Below are 14,609 nucleotides of genomic sequence, written 5' to 3'. Positions count from 1 at the left end.
TTCTGCTGAGATACAAACAGGGAAAGCTTTAGAGGGAGCTGGCTCAGGGGGTGGTCAGGATGCCCCCCCGCCCCGTCTTTCTTGAGCCATATGCTCGGAGATGATGGATTTCAACACAAAAATGCCAGCGAAAAAACTTCCCTGAGATCATCATCCAGCATCCCTTGTGCGAGAAAGGGTCTGATGCATGGTAGGAGCTCTCTGGGTTTGCTGGAGCCCCACATGCTCACAGAGGTCACTGAGGTCTGGGTCGGCTCCTGGCTCCTACGTGCTAAAAAGGTGCAAGATCCGAGAGAAACAAAATCCTCCCTGCCTCGAGCATCGCCCCACACGAGAGGGCTGAGTCATGTGGCACCTTAGCCTGGGGGGAGAGGTGATGGGAAGGTAACTCATGATGTCACAAGTATTCTCATTCAGAAAGGGCTATGGCAAAAGGGTTTCCCTCTATATATTCAGAGGACAGCCTTCTTTTCCCCTAGCAATAAAAAGAGGCAGCAAGGGAGAGAAAAGCACCTGCTTTCAGACACTTTTCCTCCCAGATTCATCTCTTACATGCAGCTCCTCTAGGGCTGGATTGCTTTAAAAATTCTTTCCATTTTGTTTTATTTTACTTTAAAAAAAACTAGGGGGGCGGAAAGATAGAATATATATATTTTTGGAAGCGATTGCTAAGAAGAGCAACCTCTTTTGGCCAAGGCGATCACTGAAAGGCACAGAAGGCTGTAACTCAACGAAAAGGTGAAGTAATAAATTGTGAGGAAACTTCAGTATTCCAGGTTTATAAAGGACTATTTATGTTTCCTGAGTCTGTAAGGGGATTTTTTTTTAATTTGTGGGGGATAGGAAATTTTATATATATATATGATAGACGGTTTGCTATTAAGACCAGTCGCAGATTTTTTAGTGGGTGGTGGAGAGGGTGCATTGTGGGGGCGGGCTACAATTATTTTAACGAGTTGATAGCAAAAAAAGCCTATTCATTATACAGCGCCCGTGAATTTCTGTACAGCACGAGCGATGCGATGCTTTGGGTATGATTGCAAAGCGTCAGCCCTCTTCAGCTGGAGTTTTACTTGCCTGTGTGGGCTGAAATGTGGCTTCGGGGTGGGACATTATTGTTATTATTATGCAAGCAAAAACCCAGCCTGCAGGTGTGATACCATGGGGTTTATTTTAAGCTGCCCTTTCTGCAGCGAGGGCTCTTTGAAAAGAGATGCTAAAGGGTTACATAGCTACGTGAAGGTTTGGGAGGGAGTTTGGAAGTTTCTTCCCAACCCAGCTTGAAACCAATGGCACTTCTGCACCGACTCCTAGCAGCAGGGACCACGCTGGAGTTTCTGGGGCCAGGCAAACAGGTCTGCTCATGTGCCGGGTGTGTGGCCGCAGAGCCGGGGGGCGCTGGGAAACCAGAGGATCCGAGTGAGAAGGGGGAGCTGCCTCGGAGAAAGGGGCAGCCAACCAAACCCAAACACACGCACGAAAACAAAAAACACGCCGGGTTTGTGTTTCTTCTCCTTTTTCCTCTGCACCTCTCTTCCTCCCCTGCCACCACCCAGCCTGCACAATAGCCGGGGGCAGTTGCTTGCTCAAGGAGGCTGTATAACAGGGGCGGATTGTGTTACCCTTGGTGATTTTTTTATTATTATTATTTTTTAATAAGTGCTGTGGAAAAATCCTACCCTTGCCCCAGCAAGGAGCAGGGAGGGGGGCTGGGGCGGGGGGGTGACTTCACAGCCCAGCCCGTGTGTGTGAGGGATGGAGCACGAGGGGCTCTGGCCGGGCTCCAGCTGTTCCCAGCTGTTTCCCAGGAGCTCGCCCTCATGCCACGCTTTTGCTCTTCTTTCGGTGTAAAAAAGACCCCCCAAACTGCCCCCGCTCTTGTGAGCGCCCGAGCTGGTGGCATTTCCCCACTGGGGGAGGACGACTTTTTTCCACCAAGTTCCTTCTGCTCCCGGCTGCCCCCTCCTCCCGGCGGAAACGAGCGCCCAGGCCGGCACCCCCGCCCAGCGCTGAGGTGCGGCCGGAGGGGCGCGGGCTGGGCGCCTCCCCGCGCCGGGCCGCGAGCTCCCCCTGCGGCCGCGGGGCGGCACACGCTCCGAGGGCGCCATCTCTCCGCGAGCCGCCGGCTCCGGCGGCAGGTTCCCGAGCCCAGCGCCGCCCGCCCGGGCCGGCACGACCTGCGCGGCCGCGAGAGGCACCTGGGCTCCTCCGCGGGGTGCCCCGCCTGGGATCCGCGCTGCCCAACACCGAATCAACTTGACTTTCCGGGACCTTTTCTCCCCTCTGCAAAGGGGGACCTGCCCTGCAACACCCCCGCCCCCCGGGCAGAGAGTCAGGGCCAAGCTGCTACGGGAGACATGTAAACACGCTCCCCAGCCCGATCCGGAGCCCCGCCAGCTCCTTTTTTTCATTACCAGGAGAGCGATCGCCTCCCATTATTTTTGGAGAGCGAGAGGAGGAGGGCGGGAGGGAGCCTCAGCAAACTTGGGAGCAGCTGATCTCTAAGAAGCGAGAGCTAAAAAGTTGGTTTTCCTTTTTTCTTTTCTTTTCTTCCCCCCTTTTCTTTTCTTCCCTTCCCTTTTTTTCTGTCCTTTTCTCTTTTCTCCTTCCCCTTCCTTTTCTTTTCTTCCCTTTTTTTCCCCTTTTCTCGTCTCTCCTCTTCTTCCCTCCTCTCCCTCCCCCCGTGTCGAGGCTGGGGTAGCCCCGGGGCCAGCCCCCCTCCGCGGAGCCGGAGCCGGAGGCGGCAGCGCTGACCCCGCTTCCCTTGCAGGTCCCCGCCGGAGGAGACCATGTTCCCCAGGCTGTTCCAGCAGTGGAGCTTCGCCGTCTTCCTGCTCAGCTACTCCGTGCCTTGCTGCGGGAGATCGGTGGAGGGCATCAGCCGCAGGCAGTAAGTGTCTCCTTCGCTGGGAGTGGGGAGGGCAAGCGGGCTGCAGCTGCAGCACATGTGCCCACAACTCTTCGCATGCTCCCAGCTCTCCAGGGGCAGAGCTACCTACCCCGGCTGGTGGCTTCAGAAGTTACCTGCACAAGGTATCTCACCAGGACTGTTTAAGAAGCGGGGAATGAAGGATAATGCATGGCTCTCCGACCCTGTAAGACACTCGGGTGCATGATTGCGTGTTGTCCTGAGAAGCCTCAGTGTCATGTAGAGGAGCAACACCTAGGTGGTTCTCTAGTATCTTGAGGTATTTGCGTGTCTCTGATAAACTAATCTTGCATCCTGCTTTACTTAATAAGCTTGCATTATATACCAGAGCAGCCATTTAGGTGTATTGGCACAAAGCCAAGCTAGATAAATGTCAATAAAGGGACTCACTAGTTAGATTTACAATAAAAAGTACCTATAAAAAGTGGGGGGGGAGGTGTGTTGTTGGACTTGTGTCACTTTGCACTAAGTTCTTCAGCTGGACTCAACGATTTGACTTAGAGACAGAAGCATTTTTATAGACAAATGACAACTTGATTTGGTATGTTATGCTCAGGAAAGGTCTTCCTTCCTTTCCCTCTTCCAAAGCAATTGGTCTGGGTCATATCAGTGAATGGTAAGGGGAGTGCAGGAAAGAACCCCACAGAAATGACCTCAGATCAGCAGCCTATATATGTTGCTATGCTACTCACTGTCTGTAGCAGTTTAGTTCACTATAAAATACTCTAGGATCAGCCCAGTGAAGGGGTCAAGGACAGCTGGTAGGACTTGATGTTTCTCCCAGTCCAAAGGAAACAGGCAAGTTGGAGAGAGAGTTTGGCAATGTTATCAACTTGTTTAGGGTTGTTTCACAGACAGTACCTTGACTCAAGTTCAGGAGCGATTCCTTGCAGCTGCTCAAGTAATGTACGTAAGGACAAGCTTATATATCGCTTCCTCCACCAATTAAAAAAAAACCACCCCAAGTAAAATTACTTTAGACATGTCTGAACTTTGGCATCAAATCAAAATTATTATAAATCTCCTAAGGCAAATCATGTATAACATTGTAATGATGGTAACACTACCCTTCCCGTTAACATTTAGCTGTTTTGCACTACTGTGCAATATACACTTGGAGCTATTTTTTTAAATGATTATTATTAAAGCATTTTGTTCTCTTTGGCTGTGAAAATAAGACAAGTTTGAGTTGATGTAAATAACAACAACATAATAAAAATCCCTAAATCAGAATTAAATACAGCATCTCCTTGGCTAAAAAAAAGGTGAATTGGAACAATGCCAATTTCTGTTTAAATTTCAAGATTTAGTAAAAAATGCCTGTTGCCTGGTTGAGTGGTGTGTCGTTTCAACTCTTGTTATGGGGTGAGATTAGATTTTTTCTCTCCTTATCCCATCCTGGCAGCTAAATTGTAAAGTAGGTGCTAAATTGTCAAAAAGGGTTTCTTGATCCCCTCTTTGCTATGGCATGTAAAATGCACGCAAGAAAACATTTAGCTGTCCCTCAGTGGCATTCATGTGGGCACAACACTAACACCACACACAAACATATATCCTGTTTTAATATCACCACAAGTTGTTTCTAGACTTAAAGGTTAATAACTTACTTAAGCATGGACATGACCAGCAAAAATTTAAACAAGTCATAGATTACAATATTGGAAATCACGTTATTACTGTGCTTTTCACAATAATCAAAAAATGATCTAGGCTGTATTCTACAGACCTTATTCAGGCAAGTCTTATAGAAGCGAGTGGGAAGTTTGCCCATGTAAGGACTGCAGGGCCTATTATGTGATATAAATGCTTTAGCTGTTCAAGAAATTTCTAGAAACCAAGTAATGCCTCAGAGTGAAATTAGATATTTTTATCTGCTTGCATCATCACATCTTCAAATCTGTTTCAAATACTTTTCCAGTTGATGTTAACTAAGGGTCCAATCCTGAGCAGGACTGAGTGGCTTTGGATCTGAGTGGGACAGATCCAACGCCAACTGAAATCTTTCTACAAATTGAGATACTTGTGGTCAGCTCCAAGATGAATATTCAGTTAGGGTAATAATGCAGTTAAAAACTACCCGAGACAGAAAGCCAATGCTTTAAAAACATATTTGCTACAGACAGACAAAAGAGCGAAAAGAAGGGAAGAAAGTAAAGGAAGTTTTCTAAAAAGAATGGATGTAAAAAGAAGTATGACTTCCAAAATACAGTATAACTTTAGATGTCCAAGCATTCACAAGTTTGAGATTCATAATGTTGAGCCTAAGTGTATTTTCCCCATGAGATATAGAGGTAGATAGCTACTAGTAGTATTCGGGTACAAGATAATTAATTTAGTATTTAGTCAAATAAAAACCATCATCTCCATCTTTCTCAAAACTACCTACCACTTGCAAGCTTAACATGTACTGCACTGAGCTGGAGGCAAACTCTTCCTTTTCATGAGAAGTATATTTCATAAAAGGAAGGAAGGAAGGGACCTCTAGTGGGTCATCTTGACCCTAACATCCTAATAGTTCTTAACTTTATTCCATGCTAATACTAGAAATCTCCTGTGTAGTTTCACTTACACAATGAATGAGCAAATAAAGTCATTCCAGAGACTGAGAATACAATTCAGTTTCCATCCCCTTTCTTACTCAGTATACTTTGTGGGACTGGGAGGAGAGGGCATTTTAATCACATTGTTGATATCTATGTTATGGAATGCCTCTCTGAAGGACTCCTACAAGAATCTTCTTCACGTCTTAGAAGCAGAGGATTTATTTGAAGGACTTTATGGGGTGGGGTGGAGTGGGGTGGGGAGGGGAGGGGAGGAATTTACATCTACCACATCTTTTTCAAGTCAGGAGACTTATTTCTCACTGCACAAAAACAGGCAAAATATAATCTTCAAGTCTGGCCGGATAATAAAAGTCACGTGAAATGTAACACTACATAATGTTATACAATTATCTGGAATAGCAGAATGCTGTCTGGGGTCAGATTTGCATGCTAAATATCAGACAGACCTTTACACTGAAACCCACCCTCTCCTGGCACAGTACCCATTCACATGTCACTCTATGGATTATTTTGAAAATGTATATTCAAGTAAGATGTAGGTCCTGTAATACTGTTTGACTGTATTGTTTGCATTGGAATCAAAGCTCTAGGTTAAGGCTATGTAAAATAGAATTACTTTTCAATCAAAAGTCCTGTAATGACAGCCTTTTAAGATTCCAGATTTTGTAACAGTGGGCAGATTGACTAAATATACATTACAGGATTAAGGCAGCTTTGGGTTCTCTGTGATAAAAAACACATTATCCCCAGTAGTTTATAAGAAGCAAAAGGAAAGCATTGCTCATCACATAAAGCATACTATTTTAAACACAGTAAAGCAGTACGACTTTGTATACTTTTTATAAACTAGGAAGGGGGTGGGGGGGAGGATAACTACATTTCCCATGAAAATATCCTGGGAAAATACAGTACTGGAATTAGGAATGTGGTGTGAGTCACAATGGATAGACTGGCAACTATGACAAAAGTATGCCTCTCAGAAGAGCAAGGTGCTGGTTTTAATAGCATATGTATGAGTCAGCCTGATCTAATCAAGGAGGTAGCTAAAGATGACTATTGATTACTGTTATGGAGCAAAAGTTTACAGCTTGGAGTATCAGACTGAGTGTGGCTAGGGTACCAAAAAAGGCCATAAGAACGACTAGAGTAGCATTCAGAAAGGTACTACTGAATGTCTGATTATTGGTTACATTTTTTGTCTTGTGGAGCCAGATCCTGAACTAGTGTTCATGAAAATGGTTCCACTGAAGGAAATGAAGCCATACTCATATACACCAGTTCAGTATCATGCTCTTATGTTTTTGCTTCAAAGGAAGTAGCGTACAAAACTCCACAAATTCCAGGAAGGCGGATTTAAATTAGGCATAAGAAAAAAGTTCTTTATGGTGCGAGTGTCCAGAGTTTGGAACAGACTCCCCCCAGAGGTGATGCAAGCACCTATTCTGGATTCTTTCAAAAAATGTCTGGATATTTTTCTTGCTGGGATCACTTGATCCCAGCTGACTTCCTGCCTATGGCAGCGCGGGGTGGGATGGGGGTGGTGCTGGACTCAATGATCTCATGAGGTCCCTTCAGCCCCTAAAGTTTATGAAATATATGAAAAATGCTGGCACCAAAACCTGAGGTCCTCTGAAACATCTTGTTACAGAATTCTTGAAACTCAGAAACTGCTTAGCAAAATATTGTCTCGTGAACCTTTAGAGTGAATCTGGATGCAGTTTTGAGCAAATGTTTCCCATATATCACTTTACATCAGAATCATGATTAATTCTTCTCTGATAAAGCTGAGTTGTGTGGAGCCAACAAAATACATGCAACTCTACAACTGATTACATAATCTCTTCCCTGCATTTGGCAAACAGTTCAGAAGGGGCTGAATGCTCTTTGTCATTTCATATATAGTAATACCCTGCCACATTTTGAAACTCCATACTTTGCCATGGTAATTGATGGAGTGGAACTATTCACTCAGAAAGTTGTGCATCTTCACCCACCTTGTCTATATTCAGAAACAACTGTGCATCATCAGCTACTGATCAAATTACTACAAAACAGGCAAGACACAGAAATCATTTTCTTTGGCTATGCATCCTCTCTCATGGAATCAGGATACTACATGTGACTAGATTTGTGCTAGCCAATCTCAGTACATCAAGGCAAGGCAAGCTGGAAGGATTACTGGTTAATAGCATTCATGGGAACGTAACTTTAATCCCAGCTTGCGCACTTTCTGTGGTTCACAGTGCAGCTGTGCATCCTTCCCACCACACCAAAGAGAAAGGAGTGTGTTTTCTCACGGTTATTTATTGTCCAGACACCTCTTGGATCATCCATTTCTGAAAGGTTTCTGATTACTCTACCTTGTTAGCTAGTATAAGCTGTTTGTAAGGCTTTTAGTTGTCATTTTATAATTTCTCAAACAGGCTAACAAACCAAAATGAACAATACAGCAGCTTTGGAAATATAAGGAATAGCAATACATGGAAGAAAAAAAAAGATTGAAGGACCACATGAAAGAACTAGTGCAATGCACAGACTGGATCCAGGCAGTACAGAACAGAATTTTATGTTAAAACTTTAAAATTGGGGGCTTAACAATTCGGTGCATAAAAGCATAATTACACAAGTGGCTGAGAACCAGTCAGCATTAGCTGCTAAATGCTCACAATTTCTGAAATCCAGGCTACTTGTTTAGATATCTGAATGTAGATTTTGGCACCTAAGTTTTAGGCATCCAGACTTGATCACTTTGGTCAAAGAAATCTTTTTCCATTAAGTACCAGCAATCACGTTTAGTGAGCCACAAAGGTAAACTGAATTTTCCTACAGAAAGCACTTCAACAGAGCAAAAAATTGATACTGAAATGATATCACATAAACAGAGTTCCAGGCTACACTACAAATATTTCTTTTTTCCTATCAGGTCTGTTCCTTTCCTAATTTTGGGAACCACCTTCCTTGTTTTAGTGCCTACAGTACCTTGTACCATTAAGAAACATTGTCCTAGAACAGAGCATTGACTAATCCATGTACAAGTCCAGATATGTGTAATGGGTCAGCAGAGAATATTACTAGCTTCGGTTCTTCCCCTTTGTGCAGGGAGTTTGCTCCAACCTTCTGACTTAGCCAGGTATATTAAAAGCTTGAAAGCTGGTACAGCATTCTCTGTAGCTACAACTGCCAAAGAAGAGGTAAGTTCTGCCAAGTAGTAGGCAATAATGAAATTATAAGTGTTTTTTTCCCCCTCCTTCCTTTTTATTTTAGTAAGAGAGCTGTATCAGAGCATCAACTACTGCATGACAAAGGGAGATCTATCCAAGATTTACGAAGAAGGATGTTCCTCCAAAATTTAATCGAGGGAGTGAACACAGCAGAGATCCGGGCTACTTCTGAGGTTTCTCCTAACCCTAAGCCTGCTACCAACACAAAGAACTACCCAGTTCGATTTGGCAGTGAGGATGAAGGCAAATACCTAACTCAGGAGACAAACAAAGCTCAAACATACAAGGAGCAGCCCCTGAAGGCACCTGGTAAGAGGAAGAAAGCAAAGCCTGGAAAACGCAAGGAACAAGAAAAGAAAAAGAGGCGTACTCGATCAACATGGCCAAATTCTGGAGTACCTAGTAGTGGAGACAAAGGGTTCTCTCTCTTGGAAATCTCTGATACTACACATGATCATAATTTAAGGTAATTCCACTTTATCTTTAGCAGGAACATACTATATAATATATATATATTGTCCTATTTTACCTATACTTCAAACAAATCTGGAGCTCTCCTTGTTTTCTGATAATAATTTATAACACCAATGATTCCCTCCCTGCCCTGCCCCCCCCCCAAAAAAATAGCTGAATGACTCCAAAATGCTTTTCAAAGAAAATCATCATTCCAGTCGTACTGGCTCAGAGACTGAGGCACAGAAGTGCAGCAACTCCCCCATTGTCATACATCAACTCATTTCTGGGCAGGGATTAGTTAAATTTGTTATCACAAAGAAGACTTTCATGAAAACAGAGGTTATAGTGAGAGCTATTTCAGAAAAAGGAATACACCTCCCATCTATTAAAACATTCTGGGCTGATTTTACTTTGCGTTTCTTCATATCTGATTTTGGTGCCATACTTCTAGCTCAACAGAATGAGAGCTTTGAGCTTTAGTTAAAAACCTGCTTCAAGAAAACAAAATAGGTTTTCTTCCCTCCCCCACCCTCTTTTTTGGCAACTTTCCTATCCTTACTTTACAGTTTTTCTTTATTTACTGTTTCACCTTAGGGGAGAACATGGAAAGTTTCTCTCTCTCAAGTAATATCTGCGAACAACACAAACCAGCCTTTTGCCATAAAATTTCCCCTGCCATTAGGACTCTTTTTTTTTTTTAAATTCTGCTCCATCTTTCTGCCAGCTTGTGAAACAATTACGTTGCTGCTGAAAAATGTTGAGCATTACGCTTGGAGACTTGTTTTCTGCATGTATGACAATGAAGGTTTTAAGGGCCATGGTAATTCAGACTCTCTCTTTTAGATGTCCTGAGCTGATAGCCTGCTTCCAACTATCAGTTCAAGTTGGAGATTGAACCATTTTGTGTACAAAGCATTACATTCCAAAGGGAATTTTAGTTTTTAAAATAAGGTAGAAAACCCCCTCAAAACCACTCTCTTTCTGCTTCTTCCCTTTCGCTTTGGCTGAACACAAAACAGAGTCTCCTCACTTTACAGAAAATCTTTTGGAAAAAAAGATGCCAGCTATGGGATTTACTAAAATGCAGCACTTCTATTCAAATGTTACAGGCCCAGTCCTGCAATACACCCATGCCCTCCATTTCCACTGGAGTCCATGGAAGCTGAAGTCCGGCAGCAAGCCTTACTTAGAGCCTGCATAAAGAATTTAAGATTGGGATTTAGTTAGTGCCCAAGAATTAAGAAAGTCAATGTGTGCTTAATAAAGCTCTCAATAAGCAGCACTTTAACTGGTACTGCTTTTTATTCAGTAACTTAAGAAAGGGAAGTCCCAGGATCTCTGTTCACAGGTGCTTGATGCATCTAGGAGTTGGAACAAATGTTATGAAGCTGGTGTGGGCACTAAGGGGTTCCTGTCTTCAAATGGACACATATGCAGAATTATAAGTGATGGGGGAAAACTTTCAAGGCATTTGATTTTTTTTTTTTTTTTTTTGGTAATTTGCTTTGTTAGGTTATCATTTGCCTTTCTACCCTATGGGTAAAATGAACCAAAAGCTCTGCCTTGGTTAAGGTTCTAAAATTTCTAATGGGCCCTTGTATGCCTAAAGAAAACCTAACTTTACAGAACATTATAGATTTGGCTTTAGCTTCTCAGCCTTATTGCCCATATTGCAATATTGGCCTGCAGGGTACTAGAGTTTAGAAAGGACTGCATGCTTGGAAGACTTAACTGTAAAGTCCTGCATGGTTTATTGTTTGTTTGTTTTTGTAAAGAAGTCCATAAAACAAGAGTTACCTGTTGTAATACCGCCTGTGCAGAGCATAGAGCATAACAGACAGGTTCAGCTTCTAGCAATCAAATAGAAGGCATGCTTTTGGCCAGGTCTTATCCAAGCGATTTGGCACAAAGTATCCTTTCTATACCTTAAATTAAAACAACTGTCAGCCTGAAACATTTAATTTAATCAGCAAATGACATATGACATCATCTTTTTTTAACTTAATAACCCAAGTCATTTATTAGGTACACATGCTAGTGCTATGTGTGAATTGACAGCTCAAATCCACGCCCCCCCAGTGCATTTTAGGAAGGAGGGCAAGATTATCTGGTGCATAGCCGTAGCTTTGCATTGGATGTTAGGCTTAGGACAGCTCAGTTTATGGTGTCTGGTTCAAATATATAGCCCCATGGGAACATGGTCCTCTAATGCACCCAGCTAATCTGCAGGCTCTGATAGCAAGTGTGACTGGGGAAAGAGGGGAATGGCTAGACTATCTCAATATCAAACTGATTACACTACATTTTTCATCCCTTTGAACCTATTGCAACTCCGAGTAAACTATGACACAGAGTAGGGAGATTGGCCATACAAAGAGTAGTACAACAAAAACCAGGGAAGTACAAAGGTGAATTCAGAGGCCCCTTTTCACATCACTCTTGACTTGTACTTTGTCTAATTTAGCTTGACCTGAAGATCTCAGTCTGATGCCCTTTCTCCAATTCTGAACCCACAATTTGAGATCCACATCAGAAACCTAACTGCAATGGACTTGCTTCCTAATTCCATTGGAACAGTTTGGGGGAAGTGTGTGTTTGGGTGGGAGGGGGGAGAGGCAGACAGGTGATTTTGCAATAATTCCAACAAACTGGGATAGGAACAACTGCAGATTTTGGTAGTATGCAACCCATGGCTGAGCTTCAATTTATCGCAAACTGTAAGACAAAGCCTAAAAACCTAATCCACAACTATCAGAACACCACATGCTTAAATGTACATACTGAAGATTATATACATATAATGTATACATGTGTATAATCTTATACGTATATAATATACATAATCTTCAGTATGTCGCAATTATAAATACGAAAGAGCCATACAATAAATACTATGCACTATAATTATACTAAAATGTATGCATGCTGACATTTCTATTCCAGTCACTTAAAAAAAAAGAATCAAAAAAGAAAAAAAACCAAACCTTTTCTTACAGGAGTCCTAGTTATGTTCCCAGTCCAATTAGTTTCAATAAATACTACCCATTTGCCTAAGAAAACTTTCAAAAGTGTAACCTCCCTCATGTTAAATGTAATCTCACTTTCATTACCCACATTAAAAACCCTTAAATTGTCAAGAATTTGTCTTTTTGTGTGCTTCTCACCCACACACGTCTGCCATGTGAAAGTCTACCCACAGCTTTGGCAATCACTCTGACAATATGGCCAATCAAATCCCATCTTATAGCCGTTTCCTAGGGAACTAACATACAATTGCAGAAATGTACTGCTCAGAGTGATAGAGGGGAAAAATCCCTGCAGCATTTCCAGTATTAGAAAATATTTAAAAATACAGGGCATCGTAAGTCATATACAGCAGAGATAGCTGGGATTCTGCTTTGAACCTTACAAATTCATGGTGGAAGGGAAGATTACTGAACTTAAACCAGCCTGCCAGTGGCACCTAATAAGTCGGGGTGTATGAAACGGAGCCATATTTGATTCGAATTCTGCCCAAATTAGGGACAGTGATTTGATTCATTGATTCAATTTGGCCGAATCTGAATCTGAAGATTCGATGCTGATTTGGAGAATCAGCAATTCGGTTACAGGTGCAGCTTTAAACTTTTTTTCTACATACCTCAAGGTACCAGGCACAGCTCGTGAACACTGCAATGGTGGGATAGATGGAGCATTCCATACAAGTGCCTGGGGTGGGAAGCAGGGAGGGAAAAGCCTGCGTGCTTGATGGCGGACTCAGAAGTGGACTGGAAGTACTTCTGGTCCACTTCCAAGTCTGCCAGCAAGCATGCGGGGGACCCCTCCTCCCATACCACCCCGGCTCAGCAATTGGCTGCAGGGGGACCTCAGGTGCCCCCCAAACCCAGAAGGCAACAGTCGCCAAGCCGTGCACTCCACAGCGGACTTGGAAGTGGACCGGAAGTGCTTCTGGTCCACTTTCGGGTCTGCCGCCGATAACTCTGGGGACGCCCCCACGTGCTTGTGGGATGCTCCATCTGCTCCAGCATCTCAGCATTCACAAGCTACCTGGTACCTTGAGGTATGTAGAAAAAAACATTTAAAGCTGTGTCTATGTCTAAATCATCAAAGCTCTCCGAATTGATTCAGAGGGTTCCAGTTCAATTCGGAGCGATTAAATGGTCTCCTGATTTGATTCGGATTCAGAGATTTGGCTCCCTAATCAGGTCGATTATTCCACTTTATTTTCTTATTATTCCACCTTATTTTATGTGGTTTGGTATCTGTTTAGGAAACCGAGCTTTATGACCTCAACAGACAAGATGCTTAAGCACATACTTAACTAGGCTCACTAATTTGGGAAAAGCTATTCCCAAGCTTCAGGGTAGACTTATGCTGAAGCATCTTCCAGAATCAAGACCTAAATGAGGCAGTCTCCCTCTGACTTGTGTGTGTACATACAGCTGCAGATGGTATAGACTCAGCTGCTGCATGAAAGCAGTCTGCAGTTCCTCACGCTGCTAGTATTATTGTGTTGAAACCACCATACAGGAGTCTTAAAAGAATTCTAATAGCCCAGCACTGTTAATCAGCTTTTCCTAGGGGGAATATTTAATACTGAGGCACAGCCTATATTATTTGTTGCACTGTTACTATTAATCTTATGTCCACTTATTTACAAGGCGAATTAATTTTTTCCACTTTTTTCTATTTTTTTTCTGCAGGAGGCGTTGAAATTTTCAGCTGAGACCTTTGGAAAACGTATTGCAGTATTCTGTAATAGTGAACATATAAAAAGTGTTAAAATATTTATTGTTTGTAAATACTGTAAATGCTCCAAATAAGCCTTCTTCTGCCCTTTCCTTCCTTCCCATTGCTCTCTGAAACTGCACATTTGGTTATTGTGAAATTTTTTTTTTGTGCTAAGGTTAGACGATTATTATTGTTGCATTTACCATAATTTATTTTGTTGACCGGTGTATTTATTTTGTGAACATATCTTGGTGCTGCTGACCTTCTATATATTTTTTGTAACATAATGCACTTTAGATATACATATCGAGTACATTGTTAATGACAAACTGTTCCTCTTTTGTGGTTGTTTTTAAATGAATGCTTACCTACAGTTCAAACTGTTTTTTCCCCCTTCTGTGCATGTAAAATAGCAGTATTTTAAAATTTGTAAAGAATGTCTAATAAAATATAATCTAATTAAATCATAGCTCAGAAGGAGAAAAGTATTCCATTCAGGAATTCCAGAAGAAAGAACTTAATTTTTTATTTAAACAACATTTGAAAATAGTCTTAAATTTAATATATTTACATTGGTCCAGGCATCAACGTTTTTACATCGGCTTTCAGTTAAAAACCGCATAGAAAATATTGGTAGTGTAACTCCTGTTATACTCGTGATGGTCCAGAAAGTATGCAAAAGGCAAGGATTTCTTAGAGAGGTATCTT

At 42.4% G+C, this 14,609-nt stretch overlaps 1 protein-coding gene across 4 annotated transcripts; it reads left to right on the top strand.

Annotated features, from left to right (window-relative positions):
* Positions 1–459: 459 nt before the first annotated feature.
* On the top strand, positions 460–14,364 carry PTHLH (parathyroid hormone like hormone). 4 transcript variants are annotated; one of them, XM_090043855.1, is made up of 4 exons: positions 460–753; positions 2,771–2,890; positions 8,758–9,180; positions 13,874–14,364. In XM_090043855.1, the coding sequence occupies exons 2-4, from the start codon at positions 2,790–2,792 to the stop codon at positions 13,881–13,883; spliced, it is 534 nt and encodes a 177-aa protein (XP_089899981.1). In that variant the 5' UTR covers positions 460–753; positions 2,771–2,789; the 3' UTR covers positions 13,884–14,364. The 4 variants fall into 4 exon arrangements, with proteins under 4 accessions (XP_089899981.1, XP_089899980.1, XP_089899982.1 ...); XM_090043854.1 differs by having other exon boundaries at positions 462–738; XM_090043856.1 differs by lacking the exon at positions 460–753 and adding an exon at positions 1,321–1,355.
* Positions 14,365–14,609: the final 245 nt, after the last annotated feature.

Source organism: Crocodylus siamensis, chromosome 4 (assembly GCF_052110815.1).
Source record: "Crocodylus siamensis isolate JL-2025a chromosome 4, ASM5211081v1, whole genome shotgun sequence".
Taxonomy (NCBI): domain Eukaryota; kingdom Metazoa; phylum Chordata; order Crocodylia; family Crocodylidae; genus Crocodylus; species Crocodylus siamensis.
The sequence above is the reverse complement of the archived record's forward strand: the minus strand, read 5'-3'. Positions and strand labels throughout refer to the sequence as shown.